The 23,415-nt window shown below is 41.8% G+C and overlaps 1 protein-coding gene across 6 annotated transcripts in view; it reads left to right on the forward strand.

Moving 5' to 3' along the window:
* The first annotated feature begins 568 nt into the window (after positions 1 to 568).
* LOC100072895 (beta-galactosidase-1-like protein 2) overlaps positions 569 to 23,415 on the forward strand; it is a 47,965-nt gene continuing 25,118 nt past the window's right edge. Inside the window, exons 1-6 of one of the 6 annotated variants that reach the window (XR_011440904.1) lie at positions 569 to 721; positions 1,096 to 1,236; positions 3,448 to 3,540; positions 3,643 to 3,840; positions 20,751 to 20,819; positions 23,203 to 23,298. Coding sequence is in view for 5 of the 6 variants with exons in the window: in XM_070273934.1 (XP_070130035.1) it covers positions 3,449 to 3,540; positions 3,643 to 3,840; positions 20,751 to 20,819; positions 23,203 to 23,298 (455 nt within the window). In the remaining variant the exon portion in view is untranslated. The other 5 variants (XM_070273934.1, XM_070273938.1, XM_070273936.1 and 2 more) reach the window with 5 other exon arrangements.

Genomic DNA, 23,415 nt, shown 5'->3' on the forward strand with positions numbered 1-23,415 from the left:
ATTAAGTAGGCAAAAAGGAGAGATCACCAGCACAAGTGCAAGTACAGCCCTGCCAATTACGGATAAGGAGCAAAAGAAATTGTTGGGAAAGAGCCCAAAGCAACATGACAGGTTTGAGGTGACAAATAAAAATGGCAAGTAATAGGATATATTGGAATATATGAGGAAGCCATTTGGTGTAAACCTAATTCGGCCTGACCTTGTCTTTCCAAAAGGGCCTGACCGAGGCCGTTGAGCATGCACTGTATATCTGCTTTAGATATTCCCTATGGCAAGAGCAAAAGGCCCTTGAGATAAAGGCGCAACTTCCCTCCCCCTCCCAACGTTGGTGTCTCTTTAAGGATTAAGCATCTTTCCTTAGGCTAGAAAGTGATTGCTGCGCTCACCTGTGACGCCCAGCTTGAGACAATAGACTTGCCTCCTGCGAAGCCCACCAAGATAGCAGACCCACTACCTGCTGTGTCCATGAAGCGCTGTGCCAACAGGGCAATCTTGTGACTATTGTGGGAGGGACATTTCAATCATATGTGAAACACCCTCTTTGAGGGTATATAACCACCCTGTTTACCCTCACTTCTTTGGAGTGCTCTGTTCCTTTGTGGAAAGACTCTCCCGGGTTATAATCCTAAAATTTAAGCTCAGAATAAACTCACCCAAATTTTCATTTATAGATTAGTTATGGATTATTTTCGTCGACAGAGTTGAGGGAACTACCGAAAAGGTCAGATTCCATGAGTGCTAAGAGTGGATTTTAAAGAAGTTTTCTCTCTGATGTATTTGAGTAGCAGTCTCGAGACTAGAAAGAAAGGAGGGCTAACAAGCAAGGAGAAAAGAGGGAGATGTAAGACAAATGCAATTCTGCAATTAGCAATATGAGAGAGAATTAACTCCAAAGCTGTCTGGACGTCAATCAACTTTTCAACTGTCTAGAGGTAGAGGCAGAGGAAAGGAAGATCCACAAAGATCCAGTCAAGGTTGACTGTTGGAAAATACAGCCCTATCCAAAACGCAGCTACCTCCGGCACTGCCGCCTCTGGAGGAAGGCTACCTACTGGGAATGGAACTAGTAGGCCATTTGTGGTTTTCTCTTTTCAGTTCCAGACAAATTCGCTATGAAGAGTTTAACTGCTCTCGGAGCCTGGATCTGGACTACATACAGACCCAGCTGGGAGAATTTTAAAGGGAGCTCGGTCGCTCACCCTGCAACCTGAAAGAAGGGCCATCATAACCACACAGGTGAGGTGCGCTGCTGAAGGAAATCCAGACGCTCCTCCGCCCGCCCCCGGTATCCTCTCTGCTCTTCTGCTGAGAAAGGGGCGGCGGCGGTGCCTTAGCCCTGTACTTCCCGTCCTTAGCACGCATTAGAATTGCCTCCTCGACCCCGGAATGCCGTCCCCACTCGCAGAGTTTCAAATTCTGTAGGTCTGGAACGGGGCAGTATCTGCATTTTGACCAGGTTCACCTGTGCCGGTCGGGACCAGCTTTGTGAGCACTAGTTTTAGGGTAGGTCCGGTCAAAGAACCCGGCCCCCTCCCCAAGGTGTAGGCTGGGCTTGCTAGGTGTTCCCAACTAGTCTGGAGGGAAGGGGACACTCCTCGCGCGTCCTCAGCACCCGGCGCGCTGCAGCTGCGGTGGCGGGCCGCGCGGGCTGGGCCGTGGTGGGCGCGGAGAGGGAAGGACCCGCCCTCGCCTGGACCCTCTGGAGGGGGAGTCCGCGGCGGCGGCGCGGAGCAAGCGCGCCAGCCTCACTGTCGCGCCAGCTTCCTGGCCGCGAGGTGGCCCTGCGCCGCGTGGGCCGGGAAGGGCGTCCCTGTGGGGTCCAGCCTCCACATTAGCTGCGCGGGCAGGCGGGCCACGAGGGAAAGCTCTCCGCACTCCAGGCGGCGCCCCAAACCGCGAGCTGGCACGACTCCGGGGCCCCGGGCTCGCTGCCCGTTCCGTGCTCCGCGCGCTGGTCCCACGCTGCGGACCCGAGGGAGAGCGCGTCGGCCCCAGGCTCAGGCTCGGCTGCCCCGGGCGGCGGCGGGGGGCGGGGATGGGGAGGGTCTCCCAGGGAGGGGGCGGGTCCGTGGGGGCAGGACGGGTGCCCGGGCGGTGGCCGGGGCGGTCTTCTTCTAAGCCTGCAAGGCCGCCGCGGGAGCCGCCCGATCGTGGTGCGGAGCTGCCTGGCGCAGGGTAGGTGGGCGCCGGCCTGGGCGCCCCATGGAGCCCGGACACCCAGACGACTACCCCGGGACCCGCTCAGCACCTCCCGCGCTGGGGGGTTCCCTCCCAGTCCTGGGCCCACTCCACAGCCAAGTGCACCGTCGGTGTAGACGGCCTCCTGGGGTTTTCAGCGAAGTCGCCTCAAGTTCTGGATTTTTTTCCTCTGGGCCCTTCATTTAGGTTCCCTTGAGGTTCTGCCTTGTCCCTTCGGTCATCTCCCCGGAAAGCTCTGAGCGTCCTCTGAGCTCACCCGTCTCCCCGGACTCTTCCAGCCCACAGTGAGGAGCTCCCTGTCCCTCGAATCAACCCAAGAGGGTTGTGCGCGCGCTTCTTCCCGGTCTTTGTCCGGTTTAATCTCCAGACCCCCGTCTGTTTCTCCCCTGACCTCCCTCCTTTCTACTCATCCTAGCTCTGCCTAAGGTAATGCTCATTAGGCCCATGGTAAAGCTGAAGCGTATGGAGGCGACATAGATTTTTGAGTGATTCTGGCAACTCATAGAGTTGTTCAAAAGACATTTGTCGAGCACCTGCTGTGATTCAGGCACTGCTCTGGGTGGTGGGGACACAGCCCTGCGCCGGGCATCGTACTTCCCCCATCCTAGATGTTTGCAGCCCGCCCAACTTTGCAAGGTTGCACTGGGTCAGCCTACCTTAGACTCATAGAATTTTTGGTACGTGAAGGAAAGGGTATTTGCCCCAGGGCGAGCAGCGTAAAGAAAATAATGGACCACCCATTGAGAAGTGTTCTGGGAACTGATGAGATGGCTCCTACAGTAGCACAGAATTGGAAAATTGAGTTGGAGATAAAAATTGGGACCTACCCTACACAGGCGATCCTTCTACATTCCAGCCAGTGTGCTCTACTAAGCAGCAAATTATTCAGTCCGTTCCTTAGCAGTTGAATGATTCTGGCAAATTTCCCAGAGATTCTTCTCTCTTGACAAGCTTCTTTGACTGAGGCTTGATCTTCTCTAAAATGTAACTTGTGTCTGAAAACCCAGTTATTTAGCAGGAGGCCCTTCCACGCAGCTGTTCTCCTTCCGGTTACTGGACACGGCCTTGAGGTACTGTCTGCAACGCGTGCAGGTGGTGCAGAAGTCCAGGGACAGCTATGCAGAATTCTGCCTTCCAGTGGGGCCACCTCCATCTCCCTCACCATCCTCCATGGCCAAGGCCTCTCCCACCTCCCGCCTCCATCGCTGCCTAGGGGCTGTCTGACCTCTATTCCTTGTGTCTGCTTAGTATGCAGGCCTTCCTGGTGAGACTTGTGGGCCTCCTGGGCCTGTCTTCAGGGTTACTGGTAACCGCTCAACTGGGAAGAGACCTCTCAGCCAGGTATGTTTGAGAAAGAAGGGTTGGGAAGTTTCTCTTTACAGTGGAGCTGTGCCCAGGGCCCCTGGGTGTCTCAGGGGTAACACACGTCCTTTGTCCTTGCAGGGTGAATCAGACTTTCCTGACTCCCTACCACATGAGGAACCGCCATGTGGGTCTGAAAGTTGAGGGCTCAAACTTCACACTAGATGGCTTTCCTTTCCTGATCATCTCGGGTACCATCCACTATTTCCGAGTGCCCAGGGACTACTGGAGGGACCGCCTCTTGAAGCTGAAGGCATGTGGCTTCAACACTGTCACCACGTGAGTGCCCCTAGTAATTATTTCAACAATTTATAGGCTGAATTTCTAGTCCTGAGACTTTATTAGGCCAGTCTGAGAGTTCACCGTTTTAGTACTTTCCTCAGTGTTCTAGGATGGCTCGGTTTCCACTTGGTTCCTGAGAATCTCCTGTAACTAGAGCCTGCCCCAATTGCTCCGACAGGCTCTGTCTCAACAGGGTCTCTACAGACTGCACATAAGGGTCTAACTTCCAGAGGCAGTGGCAAGTACAGATGGCTGCAGCCCCAGTGGTCCCTGACTCCTGCAGCCGTCTGGGCACAGCGGGCCTCAGCCCTCCCTGGATATCCTCACTTGCCATGGAAGTCATGGCCCCGGTGATGAGTCCCAGGATAGGACACTGTTGCAGAAAATCTGTCTTTGAAGATGGGTTTCATTGAGAACCAGGCGTGGCAAATAATCTCATCATCCTCATTCCGGAAGCTGAAATTGACAAAAATAAGTAATTTCTTTCTTGCCTTCTTACGCTTAGAAAGTGCTTATCCATTACTGTGTTGATAGTCAGTTTTAGTTATGTCCTCTTTTTCAATGTTTTCCTTTTTAAAATACAGGTTTAGAAGAAAAATATCTGGAATTTCATTTGGTGAACGATGGGGAATGATGGTTAAAGCATTTCCCCCTAAACTGTCATAATACCTTTTACACATCACATCATTTTTCCTCATTATTTTGTTGCTTTTTTGTAGCAGTGATTCAGGCATTGATGTTTCATGAACTATTAAAATCTTAAAAACATTTGTGGACCTAGTAGGACTGCCAAGTTTGTTTGTTTGTTTTTAGTATCCTTGCTTAGAAAAATAAAAAGCATCACCATTATTTCATAAACTGTAAGACATTCTAGGTCATTCAAAGAGGAAGAAGAGCATTATCTCAGAATAAAGGCAGCCTTATGCGTTGAATACATTTAGCATTATAAAAAGACTGCATTGTCTTTTTTTTTTAATTAGTAGCTAGTCAGCCGTAGTCTTGTAGAGACAGACCTAGAGTCGGACAGAATGAGATTTACTGACTTTCAGGAGGGGTGCATTCCAGAGGAATTGTGGAGTGCCAGTCTCAACAAAGGGAAGGGGAGAAGGGACTTCTGTGAGATCAGATTCCTGCCGGGAACTCCACAGGGAGTCTAGGAGCAGCAGGGATAAATCCTGGACTAGTTGTTTCTGATGTAGGATTAGAAGCAGCGGGAATTAACTAGGGACTGGGTGCTGGCATGAGGTGAGGGCAGTTTAGCAATTGGGTCTCCCTAGAAATAGACGGGAATAGCAAAGGGGGTCTGGGGTGCCGTTGGTGAGAAAGCAGTATTCACTCAAAGAGGTGACATGTTACAACTGCTAAACTACGTTGGGGGAAACAGTGTTTCCTATTAACTTTTCGTGTGGCTTTGTCTGTGTTTACTTCCCAGTGTGAAAACAACAGAGCTGGTTTTTCTTTTTTAGCCAAGGTAATTTTCATTCTTTAATCTTGAACAGGTTTTCAATCATTAAAGACTTATGGATTCACAAAAACTTTGCCTCCGAGTCGATAGATGTTGACCAGTGTTTGAGAACACTCTGCCGGGTTTTGTCTCCAGGCTGTCGTTGGTTGCATTGCATGATCTATTTGTTCTTGTACCATCACAGCACTTTTAGTTTATGATATGGTTAGGTATAGATTTTTTTATATTTATCCTGCTTTGTGTTCTCTGAGCTTCCTGGATCTGTGCTTTGCTATCTGTCATTAATTTGGGGAAATGTCAGCCATTATTTCTTCAAATATTCCTTCCTTCCTTTCTCTTCCTAGTCTCCTTCTGGTATTCCCATTACATCTGTGTTATAACATTTAATAATTGTCCCAGAGTGCTTGGATATTATTTTCCTTTTTTCCATTCTTTTTCTCTTTGCAATTCAGTTTAAGAAGCGTTTATTGTCATGTCTTCAAGCTCGCTGATTCTTTCCTTGGCTGTGTTCAGTTTCCCAATGAGCCCATCGATGGTGTTCTTCATTTCTCTTTCGGTGTCTTTGATCTCTAGCATTTCCTTTTTGTTCTTTCTTAGAGTTTCCGTCTCTCTGCTTGTATTACCCATCTGTTCTTGTTTGTTGCCACTTTTTCCTTTAGCATAGTAACCACAGTTGTTTTAATTCCCAGTCTAATAATTCCAAAATATCTGCCATATCTGAGTCTGGTTCTCATTCTTGCATCCAATTGTCCCTTTAGACTGTTTTTTCTGTTTTGTGCATGCCTTATAATTTTTGTTGAAGGCTTGACATGATGTCTTGGATAGAAGGAACTGAGGTAGATAGGCCTATGGTGTGAGGTTTTACGTTTATCTGGCTGGCATTTACACCATGTTTCCTGTTGGCTGTAACTGGTCTCAGAGGTTAAAGTTTCCTCCTGTGTCCTTGTTTTTGTCTCCCCTGTTGTCTTTGTTTTTTCCTGGTGATTCCTTCTTCAGTAGGGTCTGAATCTTATAGTTCCTTTAGCTATAATCCGCTTTTATTATGCAGGAGGCTTATTGATGTGGTGGCAAGGTATGGGGTGAGGGTGAGACTGTGCTTTAGTCCTATGATTAGTTCTCAGCCTTTCTGTGAATCTGGGGTGGGTGTTTCCCATCTGCCTGAAGGCTGTTGTTCCATCATGTGGAAGGCTGGAATGTGCTAGATTTGGATATTTCCCTTTCTCCATATGGATGTCTAGAGAGGTATTTCCCTTCCCCAGGCTGGTTAGGCTCTAGCAAAATGGTTTCCTTTGAAGGCAGAGGTTTTTTGAGGAGAACAGAATGCTCTGGACTTATTTTTAAATGACTGCTTTTCCCCTCCACCGCAGGACACAGGAGGGGATTTCTCTTAGATCTTCGTGGTGAGAATCTGCTAGGGCTTCTGGTGGTAAACTGCATGAAAGTGTGGGGGCTCCCTGCAAGACTGCCCCATCCTTCAGAGTTTGTAACTCTCCAGCCAGTCTATACTGAGCCTCCAGTAATTCATCAGTTGCAGTTTAAGTGTTCCTACCAAGGGTGTAAATTCCAGGCCAAGAGCTGGCAGGATGGAGACCCCAGAAGAGCCAAAGTTTCAGTCTGAGTCTGAAGCAGGAACAGGCCAATGTCCCAGCTCACAGTCAGGCGGGAGGAGTTCCCTCTTACTCAGCCTTTTTGTTCTATTCAACTCTTCAGTTGACTGAATAAGGCCACTCACATCAGGGAGAACAACCTGCTTTACTCAGTCTACAGGTTCAGACGTTGCTGTCATCCATAAACACCCTCACACACACACCCAGAATAACGTTTGACCAATGTCTGGGCACCCTGTGTCCAGTCAAGCTGACACAGTTATACTGGCTGTCTCTCTGTCTCTCTCTAGTTTTCAGGGGAATGGTTTCCCCTGTGACCTCAGTTCTCTGATGGATAAAGAAACATTTCAACAGCTTTCAGCTTTTTCCCTGTTGTGAGGATGGGAGTGACAACTTCCAAGCTCTTTACTTGTTGGACCGGAAACTGGAAGTCTTTATGATGCTTTCTCACAGTTAAAGAAAAACTTGCTCATTTTTTCTTTTTTTTCCTCATTGGGGGGTTTGGACCTACCAAGGATTTGGACCTTACTGTAGTGGATGTCGTTAATTCCTTTTTTCCCCATTCTTCTTTATTTTTAAAGTAATATTTTATTGAAATTTAACATGTATACAATGTATAAGCATGTAGCCCAGTAAATTTTAGTAAAGTGAACATACTTCTGTAACCAGCCCCAAACCTTGTAATATGCCAACATCTCTGAAGCTCTCTTATCCCGCTACACTCATGACCTCCCTCTAAAAGGTAACTACTATTCATTCTTCTAATGCAGATATTAATTTGGCCTGTGTTTGAACTTTATGTAAATAGAATCATACAATATGTACTCTTTTGTGTCTGATATCTTTTTCTCAAGATTGTGAGATTCATCCATAATTCCATATATTTTAGCTTCTTTATTCTCATAACTGTATAGAATGTATAGAATTCCATTGATAATCATACCAAAATGTATTCTTCTTGTGGATAGACATTTGGGTTATTTTTGGGTGTTAGCTATTATAAATAGTGGAGCCATGAATAATTTTGTACTTCTCTCTTGGTGACACTGTGTAAACATTTCTGTTGGATATATATCTAGGAATGGATGTGATGGACAATGGGGTGGGTATATGTTCAGCTTTAGTAAAAATGTCAACTAGTTTTCCAAAGATTCTAAAGACTGTACAAAATTAGTGGCCTTATGTGTGTTCATGCTGTGTTGCAACCATCTCCACTATCAATATCCAGAACTTTTTCGTCATCCCATACTGAACCTCTGGAGCCCCTGAATAATAACTCCCCCTTCTTTCCTCTCTCCAGTCCTTGTAACCACTGTCCTACCGTCTGTCTCGCTGAGATGGACTACCCTAGGCACCTCGTGCACCTGGAATCATGCAATATTTGTCCTTTTGTGTCTCACTTATTTCACTTAGCATAATATGGAAGCTTCATTTATGTTGAGGCGTGTGTTGGACTTCACTCCTTTTTAAGACTGAATAATATTCCATTGTATGTCTATACTATATTTTGTTTATCCACTCATCCGTGGATAGGTACTTGGGTTGTTTCTGCCTTTTGGCTGTTGTGAATAATGCTGCTGTGAACATTGTTGTGTAAATATCTATTTGAGTCCTGCTTTCAGTTCTTTTGCGTATATGCCAAGAGGTGGGATTACTGGATCAAATTGCGATTCTGTATTTAATTTCTGAGGAACCTCCTGTTTTCCACAGGAGCCACACTGTTTTACGTTCCTGCCAGCATTGGAGGAGCATTCCAATTTCTCTACATTCATGCCAACACTTGTTTTCTGTTTTTGTTTGTTTTTTAAATAATAGCCATCCTAATGATTGTGGATCATTAGGCCTCACTGTGGTTTGGATTTGCATTTCCCTAATGGTTAGTGATGCTGAGAATCTTTTCGTGTGTTTATTGGCCATTTGCATACACTTTTTTGAGGATATACCTATTCAAGTCCTTTGCCCATTTTTGAATTGGGTTGTTTGTTTTTCTACTGTTGAGTTGTAGGAATTCTTTATATATTCTGGATATTAATCCCCTATCAGATATGTAATTGCAAATATTTTCTCCTATTCCGTGATAGTGTCCTTTGATGCACAAACATTTTAAATTTTCATGAAGTCCAATTTGTCTGTTTTTCCTTTTGTTGCTTGTGCCTTTGTTGTCATGTCCAAGAAATCATTGCCAAATCCAATGTCATGACTCTTTTCCCCAGTGTTTTCTTCTAAGAGTTTATTTATTTAAATTGAGATTCATAATAGTTTACGTCATTGTGAAATTTCAGTTGTACGTTATTTCTTGTCTGTCACCGCACAAGTGCTCCCCTTCACCCCTGTGCCCACGCCCCACCCCCCTTCCCCTGATAAACACTGAACTGTCTTCTTTGTCCGTGTATTTGTTTATATTCCGCATATGAGCAAAATCATATGGTGTTTGTCTTTCTCAGTCTCGCTTATTTCACTTAGCATAATACCCTCCATGCCCATCCATGTTGTTGCAAATGGGATGATTTAGTCTTTTTTAATGGCTGACTAGTAGTCCATTGTATATATATGCCACATCTTCTTTATCCAGTCATGGGCACTTGGATTGTTTCCTTGTCTTGGCTATTGTGAATAGTGCTGCAATGAACATAGGGGTGCATATGTTACTTGGATGGTTGATTTCAAGTTGTTTGAGTAGATACCCAGTAGTGGGATAGTTGGATCATATGGTATTTCTATTTTTAGTTTTTGAGGACTCTCCCTACTATTTTCCACAGTGGCTGCACCAATTTACATTCCCACCAGCAGTGTGTGGGCATTCTCTTTTCTCATCCTCTCCAACATTTGTGGTTTTGTGTCTTGGTAATTATAGCCATTCTCACTGGTGTTTGGTGATATCTCATTGTAGTTTTGATTTGCATTTCCCTAGTGATTAGTGATGTTGAGCATCTTTTCATGTGTCTGTTGGCCATATGTATATCTTCCTTTGAAAAATGTCTGTTCATATCCTCTGCCCATTTTTTGATTGGGTTGTTTGTTTTTTTTGTTGTTGTTGAGTTGTGCAAGCTCTTTATATATGTTGGATATCAACCCCTTGTCGATAAATGGTTTGCAAATATTTTCTCCCAGTTGGTGGGTTGTCTTTCCATTTTGTTGATGGTTTCCTTTGCTTTGAAGAAGATTTTTAGTCTGATGTAGTCCCATTTGTTAACTTTTTCTTTTGTTTCCCTTATCTGAGTAGACATGGTATTTGAAAAGATGTGGCTAAGACCAATATCAAAGAGTGTACTGCCTATATTTTCTTCTAGGGTTTTTATGGTTTCAGTTCTTACATTCAAATCTTTAATCCATTTGGAATTAATTTTTGTGTATGGTGCAAGATAGTGGGCTACTTTCATTCTTTTGCATGTAGCTGTCCAGTTTTCCTAACACCATTTATTGAAGAGATTTTCCTTTCTCCATTGTGTATTCTTGGCTTCTTTGTCAAAGATTAACTGTCCATAGATGTGTGGTTTTACTTCTGGGCTTTCAATTCTGATCCATTGATCTGTTTGTCTGTTTTTGTGCCAGTACCATGCTGATTTGATTACTAAAGCTTTGTAGTATGTTTTGAAGTCAGGGATTGTGATGCTTCCAGCTTTGTTCTTGTTTCTCAGGACTGCTTTGGCTATTCGGGGTCTTTTGTTGCCCCATATACATTTTAGGATTCTTTGTTCTATTTCTGTGAAGAATGTCATTGGGATTCTGATTGGGATTGCATTGAATCTGTAGATTGCTTTAGGTAGTATGGACATTTTGACTATGTTTGACTGTGAACATGGAATATCTTTCCATTTCTTTATGTTTTCTTCAATTTCTCTTGATAATGTCTTGTAGTTTTCAGTGTAAAGGTCTTTCACCTCTTTGGTTAAGTTTATTCCTAGGTATTCTTTTCTTTTTGTTGTGATTGTAAATGGGATTGTATTCTTGGTTTCTTTTTCTACTAGATGGTTGTTAGTGTATAGGAATGCAACTGATTTTTAAAATTGATTTTGTGCTCTGAAACTTTGCTATAGTTCTTGATTATTTCTAATAGTTTTCTGGTGGATTCCCTAGGGTTTTCTATATACAGAGTCATATCATCTGCAAATAGTGAAGTTTCACCTCTTTCTTTCCAATTCGTATTCCTGTTATTTCTTTCTCTTGCCTAATTTCTCTGGCCAATACCTCCAGTACTATGTTGAATAGGAGTGGTGAAAGTGGGCACCCTTGTCTTCTTCCTGTTCTCAAAGGGATGGCTTTCAGTTTTGCGCCATTAAGTATGATGTTGGCTGTGGGTTTGTTGTATATGGATTTTATTATGTTGAGATACTTTCCTTCAATACTCATTTTGTTGAGAGTTTTTGTCATAAATGGATGTTGGCTCTTGTCAAATGCTTTCTCTGCATCTATTGAGATGATCATGTGATTTTTATTCCTCATTTTGTTAATGTGGTGTATCACATTGATTGATTTGCACATGTTGGACCATCCCTGAATCCCTGGAATGATTCCCACTTGATCATGATATATGATTCTTTTAATGTAGTGTGTATTCTGTTTGCCAATATTTTGTTGAGGATTTTTGCATCTAAGTTCATCAGTGATATTGGCCTGTAGTTTACCTTCTTCATCTTGTCCTTCTCTGGTTTTGGTATCAGGGTAATTTTGGTTTCATAGAATGTGTTAGGAAGCATTCCATCCTCTTCAATTTTTCAGAATAGTTTGAGAAGGATAGGTAATAAATCTTCTTTGAATGTTTGGTAGAATTCTCCAGAGAAGCCATCTGGTCCTGGACTTTTGTTTTTTGGGAGGTTTTTGATTACTGTTTCAATCTTTGTACTTGTGATAGGTCTATTCAGATTCTCTGTTTCTTCTTGATTCAGTTTTGAGAAGTATCAGTCTAGGAATTCACCCATTTCTTCTAGATTATCGAATTTGTGAGCATGTAATTTTTCATAGTATTCTCTTATGATCCTTTGTATTTCTGCAGTATCTGTTGTAATTTCTTCTCTTTAATTTCTAATTTTATTTATTTGAGCCTTCTCTCTTTTTTTCTTGGTGACTCTGGCTAAGGGTTTGTCAATTTTGTTTATCTTCTCAAAGACCCAGCTCTTAGTTTTATTAATTCTTTCTACTGTTTTTTAAGTCTCTATTTCATTGATTTCTGCTCTGATTTTTATTATTTCCCTCTTTCTGCTGACTTTGGGCTTTGTCTGTTCTCTTTCTAGCTCTGTTAGGTGCATTTCAATATTACTTACTTGAGATTTTTCTTGCTTGTTGAGGGGGACCTGTATTGCTATGAATTTCCCTCTTATGACCGCTTTTGCTGCATCCCATAAGAGTTGGTATGTTGTATTTTCATTTTTGTTTGTCTCCATGTATTTTTTAATTTCCCCTTTGATTTCTTCAATGATCCAATCGTTGTTCAATCAATAGCACGTTGTTTAGTCTTCTCATATTTCTGAGTTTCCCAGTTTTGTTCTTGTGGTTGATTTCTAGCTTCATAGCATTGTGGTCAGAAAAGATGGTTGGGATGATTTTAATCTTCTTGAATTTATTGAGGCTTGCCTTGTTACCCAACATATGGTCTATCTTTGAGAATGTTCCATCGGCACTTGAAAAGGATGTATACTCTGCTGTTTTTGGATGGAATGCTCTATATATGTCTATTAAGCCCATCAGGTCAAGTGTTTCCTGTAAATCTACTATTTCCTTGTTGACTGTTTGTCTGGATGATCTGTCCATTGATGTAAGTGGGGTGTTGAGGTCCCCTACAATTATTGTGTTGCTGTTAATTTCTCCCTTTAGGTCTGTTAGTAATTGCTTTATGTACTTTGGTGTCCCTTGTGTTAGGTGCATATATATTAAAATAAGTGTTATGTCCTCTTGGTGGAATGTCCCTTTTATCATTACATACTGCCCCTCTTTGTATCTCATTGTCTTTTTTAACTTCAAGTCTACTTTCTCTGATAAAAGTATGGCAACACTTGCTTTCTTTTGTTTGCCATTAGCTTGGAGTACTGTCTTCCATTGCTTCACTCTGAGCCTATATTTGTCTTTGTAGCTGAGGTGCGTTTCCTGGAGGCAGTATATTTTTGGATCTTGTTTTGTAATCCGTCCACCTAGTCTGTGTCTTTTGACTGGAGATTCAATCCATTTACATTTATATGTTAGATGAGGGCTTAATGCTGCCATTTTATCTCTTATTTTCTGGTTGTTCTATGTTTTCACTGTTTCTCTTTATATTCCTGATGGCTGTTTCATTTTGTTGGTTTTCTGAGGGGGATTTCTCAGTTTTCTCTCTTTTGTGAATTGTGGCTCTGTTCTGATTCTTTGTTTAGTGGTTACCGTGAAGATTGTATGAAAGATATTGGAGATGAGATAGTCCATTTTCTTAAGGCCTCTTATCTCCATTAACCTAAGTAGGTTCCTTCCCTTTCTTCTCCCTTTCTGAGTAATTGCTGTTACAGATTGTTCTGTGTTTAATTTTGTGAGTTTGTAGCTAAGTTGAAGTGTTTGTCTTAACTTTTAATGCTTTCTTTCCCTTTTTCTTTTAAGTTGTAATTGAGTCTTTGCCTCCCTGTTCTGGTAGAGAAGTGCAGGTTTTTGATCATGTCTGTCTATTCACTTCCTTGCTCAGAGCTTTGTAGACCTTTGCCTTTTTGTTGCTGGTGTGAGGGCATCTTTAATTATTTCTTGTAGGGGAGGTCTAGTGGTGATGAACTCCCCCAGCTTTTGTTTATCTTGGAAAGCTTTTATTTCTGCATTATATCTGAAGGAAAGTTTCACTGGATAGAGTATTCTCGGCTGAAAGTTTTTGTCTTTCAGTATTTTGAATATATCATTCTACTCTCTCCTAGCCTGTAGAGTTTCTACTGAGAAATCTGCTGAAAGCCTGATGGGGGTTCCTTTGTAGGTTATTTTCTTCTACCTCACTGCTCCTAATATTTTTTCTTTATCACAAACGTTTGCCATTTTTACTGTTATATGCCTTGGGGAAGGTCTTTTAGGCATTGATGAAGTTGGGCATTCGATTAGCTTCATTTATCTGTAAATCTGAAACTATTCCCATGTTTGGGAAGTTCTCAGCAATTATTTCTTTGAACAAGCTCTCTGCTGCTTTCTCCCTCACTTCTCCCTCTGGAATACCTATAATCCTTGTGTTGCTTTTTCTAATTGAGTCAGATGTTTTGTGAAGAATTCCTTCATTCTTTTAAAGTCTTAGTTCTGTCTCTTCCTCTACCTGTAGAATTTCTACATTTTTATCCTCAAGAAGACTGATTCTTTCCTCCATAAGATCAGTTCTATTTCTTAATGATTCTAGGTTATTTTTTATTTCATTAATTGTGTTTTTCGTATCAAGAATTTCTGTTTGTTTTTTTTGTAGTTTCAGTCTCTTTGGTGAAGAGATTCATTTTATTGTTGACCTCCTTGAATTGTCATTCTGTGTTTTCTTGTAAGTCATTGAGTTTCCTTATGACTGCTATTTGAATTCTCTGTCATTTAGGTTGTATACTTCTGTGTCTTCAGTGTTCGTTTCTGGAGAATTGTGATTTTCCTTCTGGTCTGAATTGTTGCTACAGTTTCTCATGGTGGTTGATGAACTAATCTTTTGTCGGGGCATTTGTGGTATTCTTAGGACGCAGAGTCCCCCTGTTACTCCTAGGGGGAAGCAGGAGCAGCGTTTCTGGCCCCAGCCAGTCTGCTGGAAGCTGTGGGGGTATTATGGGTGCTTGTCCCACCCTGGGGTGCATTCAGGCACTTGTGTGGACTCTCCTTGTCAGGCAGGGCTTCCTCGCTGGGCTAGGGCCACTCTGTGGCACCTCAGGGGCACTCTGAGCTCCCCCCCTCCACCAGAAAGTGAACACAATTGGGCTCAGAGCTACCATGCCTATTCCTGCAGCTGCCCAGGACACATTCCCTCTCTGGGGGATCAACTGCACTGTGAGCGCTCTGCACGCCTGGGAAGCATTTGCCCCAGCACGGAGATCCACTGAAGTCTCTGTTTACAGTCTGCATTGTTTCTATGGTGCCACTGTGCTTGGCGGGTGGGGCTTCCTCGCTGGGATCCAAGCTAAGGCTGCTCCTTTGCGGCATAGGGATGCGGTGGGCTCCTTCTCTTCTAAGAGTTTTATAGTATTAGTTCCTAGAATGTGAGCTTCATGAGGGCAGGAAGTTTTTTGCCTGTGTTGTTGAAGTTAATATCCTTGGTGCTTATAACAGTACCTGACATGTAGTAAGTGCCCCAAAATTAGATCTGAATGACTTCTGTATATTTCTTTATTTTTTTCAGTTTTTATATTAACTTTATAAAATGAGTTTACTTTGATTTGACATGGGTTATATAGCATGGGGTCTTGAAATTTGATTCTTATAATTAGGAATATAATTTACTAAAAACATTTGATGATGGTGTTAGTATAGGAGTTTGTGTGTGGAGGGCTATTGCAGTTTTCACCAACATTTTCTAATTAGGTCTTCTACTTCTATTCAAATAGATGATTTCCGTTTTTTTAAAAAACATTTACACTTGCTAGAGATTTCCAAATTTCTTTGTACACAATTTTGACATAATATTTGATGAACTGTTTTCATATTGTTTACCATATTAGGCCTATTCCTTTTTTTTTTTTTTTGAGGAAGATTAGCTCTGAGCTAACATCTGCTGCCAATCCTCCTCTTTTTGCTGAGGAAGACTGGCCCTGAGTTAACATCCATGCCCAACTTCCTCTACTTTACATATGGGACGCCTGCCCCAGCTTCACGGGCCAAGCGGTGCCATGTCCGCACCCGGGATCTGAACTGGTGAACCTTGGTTCGCCAAAGTGGAACACATACGCTTAACTGCTACGCCACCAGGCTGGCCCCAGTCTAGTCCTTTTTAATTTCCAATTCCCCAAGTTTTCCTAACTTTATTTTTAAAATTATTTTTCAGCTTTATTGAGGTATAATTGACAAATAAAATTGTAACATTTATTTAATTGAAATTTTTTTGTGTACAGCACAATGAACTTTAATGTCCCCTTTAGGGGAGGGGAGCACACTTGCCTTTTTGGAGACACCCAAAGGTTGTCTGGCACTTTGGTGCAGGAAGGATTTGATCCAATCCTTTGCTGGCTTAGGGAGCTGAAAGGCACATAAAGTTGGTGGCTCAAACTGCTCTGGGCTGGGGTTGAGCAGAAGGTGGACAAGAAGGTGGTTTGTGCAGATGGGCAGAGCATGAGTATGGGCTCAAGTTCTTGTTGGCAGAGGTCCTGGGTGGATGCTGGGGCAGCTAAGGGCAGCTTGAGCACTGAGGCTGGGTAGATGCTGTGGTGGTCCTCATCTGCACAGTCCACCAGTTTCAATGCTCTGGAACCACAGCTGCATCTCTCTCTGGGCCTCCTCCGTAGAGTTGCTGGTGTGGGTGACATGCTGGTGTGGGTGGTGCTGATGTGGATGCTGAAGTCTCCCTGATGGTGCCCAGGGCAGCCTCAGCTGAGTCAGTGTGGACCACAATGGGGCCGTCCCAGACCATGGCCCAGAAGACCATGACCACTGTAGGGCCAGAGCTCCTATAGCTGGTGAGGGATAGGTAGAAGGGCTTCCTCAGGAGTTCGCAGGTCATGCTAGTGCTCAGCAAGTGTGCGTCCCTGGCGCCAATGGCATCTTCAGCCCCACCTGCTTGAATCCCCGCCTTTCAAAGCACTGAATCTCATTCCTGATGACTTGCCTCTGCACCCCATCTGGCCTCACTGTGACCAGAGTCCACTCTTGGGTCCAGGAGGGCCCCCCTGAGCTGGGGTGCATGAGCAGTCTCAGGCTGGGCAGGTGGGCCACACAGCTACCTGACAGCAAGGTGCACCTGAAGAGGCTGCCCAGGCTGCCTGGCCACTGGTTGAGCACTGTGAGGAGCACTGCCCCGATACCTCAGCCCCCACAAAGGAGCAACTGTAATGTATTTAAAGTGTGTAAAGTGATGATCTGATATATGTATATACTGTGGAAGGATTCCCACCCACAATCCAGTCAGTTAACACATCCATCACCTCACTTATTTACCTTTTTTTGTCTGTTTTGGTGATAATACTTAAGTTCTGCTTCCTTAGAATATTTCAATTATACAATACAGTACTATCAACTGTAGTCAACATGTTAAACATTAGATCCTTATACCTTATTCATCATGTAGCTGAAAGTGTGTACGCTTTTGCCAACCTTTCCCATTTCCCCCACTCCTCAGGCCCTGGCAACCACCATTGTACTCTGTTTCCATGAGTTCTATTTTTTTCCTTCTTTTTTTATAGATTCTGCATGTAAATGATACCATATGGTATTTGTCTTTCACTGTCTAGTTTATTTCACTTAGCGTGATGCCCTCTGTGTTCATCTATGTTGTTGTGAGTGACAGGATTTCCTTCTTTTTAAAGGTTGAATGATATTCCATTGTATATATGTATACCACATTTTCTTGATCCATTTATCTGACGTTGGACTCTTAGGTTGTTTCTCTACCTTAGCTGTTGTGAATAATGCTGCTATGAACATGGGAGTACAGGTATCTCTTTGATATAATGATTTGTTTCCTTTGGATGTATACCCAGAAATAGGATTGCTGGATCATGTGGTAGTTTTATTTTCAGTTTTTTGAGGAACCTCCATACTGCTTTCCATAGTGGCTGTACCAATTTACTTTCCCACCAGCAGTGCGCAAGGGTTCCCTTTTCTCCACATCCTCACCAACTGTTGTTATCTCTTGTCTTTTTGATAATAGAAATCTTAACAGCTGTGAGGTGATATCTCATTGTGGCTTTGATTTGCATTTCCCCGATGATGAGGGATGTTGAGAACCTTTTCATGTACCTGTTGGATATTTGTATATCTTCTTTGGAAAAATATTTATTCAGGTCCTTTGCCTATTTTTTAGTTGAGTTATTTGGTTTTTTGCTGTTGGGTTGTATGAGTTCCTTGTATGTTGTATATTAAGCCCTTATCAGATTTCCAAATTTTATCATATTTGCAGGTTTGAAAATATTTTCTCCCATTCAGTAGGTTGCCTTTTCATTTTGTTGATGATTTTCTTTACTATACAGATGCTTTTTAGTTTGATGTAGTCCTACTTACTTATTTTTGCTTTTGTTGTCAAATCCGAAAAATCATTGCCAAGGCTGATGTCAAGGAACTGTTTTTTCCAAGGAGTTTTATGATTTCACATTTTATGTTTAAGTCTTTAATCCATTTGAGTTGATTTTTGTATGTGGTGTAAGATAGTGGTCTAGTTTCATTCTTTTGCCTGTGGCTGTCCAGTTTTGCCAACACCATTTATTGAAGAGACTGTTCCTCCCCCACATATATTCTTGGATCTTTTGTCATAAATTAATTGACCATATGTGCATGGGTTTATTTCTGGGCTCTCTATACTGTTCCATTGATCTATGTGTCTGTTTCTCTGCTAATACTATACTGTTTTGATTACTATAGCTTTGTAATATAGCTTGAAATCAGGAAGTGTGATGCCTCCAGCTTTGTTCTTCTTTCTCAAGATTGCTTTGATTATTCAGGGTCTTTTGCAGTTTCATACAAATTTTAGGATTTTTTTTTATTTCTATGAAAAATTTCATTGGAATTTTGATAGAGATTTCTTTGAATCTGTAGATTGATTTGGGTAGTATAGACGTTGTAACAATATTAATTCTTCTAATCCTAGAGCATGGAATATCTTTCCATTTATTTGTGTTGTTTAATATCCACATATTTGTGAATTTTACAGTTTTCTTCTTGCAATTGATTCCTAGTCTTATACCATTTTGGTTGGAAAAGATGCTTGATATTATTTGAATCTTCTTAAATTTATTAAGGCTTGTTTTGTGTCCTAATGTATGATCTATGCTGTAGAATGTTCCGTGTGTGCTTGAGAAGATTGTGTATTTTGCTGCTGTTGGATGAAATGTTCTGTATGTGTCTAATAGGCTCATCTGGTCTAATGTGTCATTCAAGTCCAATGTTTCCTTATTGATTTTCTGTCTGGATGATCATTGTTGAAAGTGGGACATGAATTAAATTATTTTTCACGGATCCTAGATTTGTTGCCAAAGTTCTTATGGAAAGTTCTATGTCTATGTTTTAAAATTAAATTCCTAATTTGTTCTCTCTTTTCTAAAAATATACAGTTATTACTACAGAATCTTGCAATGGTATACTTCCTTTTTACCCTTCCCATCCTTTGTGCTCTGTTGTGTCATGTGTTTTGTTTTTTATAAACTACAAAATTCATAATACGTTATTATTTTATTTTGCTTTGAACATCTAATTATATTTGAAAGAAATTTAAACTGATAAAAATATCTTATTTACCCACATGTTTACCATTTTTGGTGCTCTTCATTCCTTTGTGTAGACTGCAATTTCCGCCTACTATTATTTTCTTCTGCTGAAGAACTTCAACATTTCTTATACTGGAAGTCTGTTGGTCATGAATTCTCTGACCTTTTGTTTTTTGAAAAATTTATTTCATCTTCAATTTTTAGAGATAATTTCACTGGGTATAGAATTCTAGGTTGACAGGTTATTTTTTTTTTTTTAAATTTCAGTACCTTAAAAATGTCTCTTTGTCTTCTGACTTGCTCATTATCTGATGACAAATCTGCTATACTTCTTATGTTTATATATTCTGTGTATAATTTGTTGTTTTTCCCCCTCTGGTTGCTTTAAAGATTTTCCCTTTTTCATTGGTTTTCAGCAATTTGATTCTGATGTGCTATGGTGTAGATCGTTTTTGTTTTTTTTAAAAAAATTCTACTTGTGTTTCATTGAGATTCTTGGATCTGTATGTAGATAGTTTTCATCAAACTTGGTAAAATTTTGGCTCTTTTTCTTTTAATATTTTTGCCTCCTTCCTTTTTTCCAGGATGCCAATTACATGTATGGTAGACTTCTTGATAAGATCCCACATATCATTGATGCTTTGTTCATTTTTATTTTCAGTCTTATTTTTTTCTGTTTTCTGTTTTGGATAGTTTCTATGTTCTATCTTAAAGTTCGCTGATCTTTTATTCTGCTATATCTACTCTGCTGTTATTCTCACCTGGCATATTTTTCATTTCCTGCTGTTGATAGTATTCAGATATTTTTAATTTCAGATCTTATATTTTTAAAATTTAGAAGTTTCATTTGGTTTTTTTTTTTATACCTTACGTTTTTCTTTTCATTATGGTTATGCTTTCCTTTACTTATTAAAGATATAGTATATATTTGTTATAGTGTTTAATATTCTTTTCTACTGGTTTCATCCTGTATGTCATTTCTGGGTTTGTTTCTGTTGCTTGATTTTTTTTTTCTGGTTATGCATCATATTTTACTGTTTCTTTGCATGCCTAGGAATTTTTAAATGGATGCTGTGTATCATGAATCATGTATTGTTGGTTGCTGTATTTCATTTTATTCATTTAAATAATATTTATAATCCAGTCCTATAAACTTTTCAGCTCTCTCTTTTTTGTCTAGTGATTGTTTTCCTTTTTCGCTGTTTCAGATGTGGATTTAAATTTTTTAGGTGTTGTCATGAGCATTTTCAAAAAGAAATTTGTGGTTGTATCCCACATTACATACACATCTATCTCACCTGAAGTCCAGAATCATGGAAAAATATTGGCTGCTTGGATCTTTTCTGGGCAAGTGAGGGAGTAAATTTTGAAGCTAATTCATGGTGCACACACATAGAGGTTGGGCTGTGGGTATATTCAGTCTCCTTCACACTAGATGTTGCCCAGGTGCCAGAGGAAAACTGAGGAGTCAGTATGGGATCACAGTGGGTAAGGTGAAGGGTATTTATATTTTTCTTTTTTCCGTTGCAGACATGTTCCCTGGAACCTTCATGAGCCAAAAAGAAGCCAATTTTATTTTATTGGAAACCTGGATTTGAAGTACGTCTTAATGCTCAAGTTGTCTGTTTCTCAGGCTCAGAGACAGTGTTTGACTCTGTGGGGATCAGCTGAAGCAATAGGGGCACCTTACTTTCTGCTTTAGAACCCTCAGGAAGCTCTGATGATTTTGTTCCCTGGATTGAAGCCCTCTTGAGCAGCGATTCTGTCATTTGCAGTGGAACCCAGACCTTAGTGTCTGTGGTGTATTTTACTCACAGTGTGGTTTAGAAAGTGCCCATCCAGGGGCCAGCCCTGTGGTGTAGTGGTTAAGTTTGGCGTGCTCTGCTTCAGCGGCCCAGGATTTGGGGGTTTGGGTTCCAGGCATGGACCTACACCACTCCTAAGCCATGCTGTGGTGGCAGCCCACATACAAAACAGAGGAAGATGGGCACAGGTGTTAGCTCAGGGACAATCTTCCTCAAGTAAAAAAAAGGAAGATTGGCAACAGATGTTAGCTCAGGCAAATCTTCCTCACCAAAGAAGAAGAAGAAGAAGAAGAAGAAGAAGAAGAAAGTGTCCATCCAGAATCTGCAGTTTTAATCTATCCTAAGGAACCTTCTGTCTCAGTTATAAGAGGAGATTTCCGGGCAATAGTTTACAGGGTTTCTAAGACATGACATAGTAGATTGATTATTTATTCAAAAATATGTATTAGACGTCTGCTATACTTCTGATATTGTCTTTGGTGCTGGAGATGGACCAGATGATACACTTTGTGCTGTCAAGAGTAAGGATTCTCTGTAGAGAGGAAGCAAACAACAACATACTAATGACACACAACCCAAGCTAGGGGAATGGACCAGGGAAGACAACAGTGAAGTTACAGCTGAAGGAAATTAGAACGTTGAGCAGGGGTTAACTAGAAGGGGCTGCATGGTATTTCAGGGAGAGGGTCCAGCAAGGGCAGAGTCAGAGATGTGAGAGAACAATTTAAATTAATTAAGGAGATATTAGCTGCTATAACAGGTAAGTCTCAACATCTTGTAATGATAAAGGTTTATTTTCATTTAAGTAAAATCTAAAGTAGGTATTCCTGGTGAGCATATGTCTCCTTCCAAGGAATAATTGAGGGATATATGGTCTTTCTATTCTTTCTATCTTATGGCTTTACCATCTTCATCACATACTTCCAAATTTGCCACTACGCTTGTCTGCATCAAGTCGAAGTCAGTAATTGGAAGAAAGAGCACGGAGAATTTTCGGGGGGAATTTGAACACATTGCTTCTGTTCATATTCTGTTGGCTCGAAGTCAGTCATATAGCCACATCTAAATGCATGGGAAACTGGGAAATGCAGTTGAGTGGTGTGGTCAGGAAGAAAAGGGAATGAGTTTGGTGATTAACTTTCTACCACACGTTACATTTTCTGGGAACTGCGAGTAATGTGATCTGGCTCTCCTAATAGTTTTAAGTGGAGGAACTGTCAAAAAATAAAGCTGGAGAGATAGTGGACTACATCTTGGCTTTCTATATCATGCTGCAGAATTTGGAATCTATTCTAAAGGCACTGGGATTCATTTGAAGAATTTTAATTTGGGAAGTTCATATTTGCATTTAGAAAGATCACGCCAACAGTATTTTTAAGAGGCAGAATAACATGGGAGTTAAGGTCTCATTTCTGGAGGCGCTCTGCCTGAGTGTGCTTCTGGTTGCTTCATTTACAATCAATGGGCCCTTGAGGAAGCCCTCACTCCTTTAATCTTTTATTTTCTAATCTGTAAAATGCAGACGATATTGGTACCTACCTCATAGAATTGTCAAACAAAATAGTAAAGAATTGAGTATAGAGCCTGATGCTGATACAAGGTAATAATAAACCCCTGTCTTTGCTGTTGATGGTGATAGTATCATTGACAGTGACTGGAGAAACATTGGAAGAAGGTGAGAATGAAGCGGGGAAAGAGTCAGAAAACCATCGTGATAACTCAGGGGTGAAACGATGGGTTCTTTCACCAACGTGGTAGCCATAGGACTTAAGGGGAGTTTCATGTTTGAAAATGTTAAGTAGGAGGAATCAACATGTTGTGGTGATCACTTGAAGTGAGAGATGGAGCAAGAGGAACAGGGGGTCTGTGAGTGTGTCTTGGGCGCGCTCTTGCATGGTGGCGCCACTGGCCAAGGCAGGCGATGCAGGGGGGAGCTTCGGAGGGAAGGTTGGTGTGTGGTTTAGGATTTCTGCACTTTCACTTCAACGTCCTGCCATCTAGCACCTTGACTGAGTCCCTTCTTCTCGAGTATAGGGCTCCCTATCCCTCTGGGCCATGTCTCCTGTGAGGACCTTGGTAGACCAGGCTCCTCAGAAGAAGAGGCCTGGAGGAGAAACAGCAGTGGTTTCAGGCCTCAGCTTTTGATGTGAAATTGTCTTTATTGCTTCACTTCCCAGGGCTTTTCTATTCGTGGCTTCGGAGGTGGGGCTGTGGGTCATTCTGTGTCCAGGCCCCTACATCGGTAGTGACCTAGACCTTGGAGGCTTGCCCAGGTAAGTTGTGCTCTAAGGCCCCCGGCTGTGAGTCCATGTGGGCCCCAAGCACATTCAAATGTGAGTTAGAGCAAAGTGTTTGTCTTGGTTTCTATGTACATTGTCTGTTGGCACTAT

The sequence above is a fragment of the Equus caballus genome, chromosome 7 (assembly GCF_041296265.1).
Source record: "Equus caballus isolate H_3958 breed thoroughbred chromosome 7, TB-T2T, whole genome shotgun sequence".
Classification (NCBI taxonomy): domain Eukaryota; kingdom Metazoa; phylum Chordata; class Mammalia; order Perissodactyla; family Equidae; genus Equus; species Equus caballus.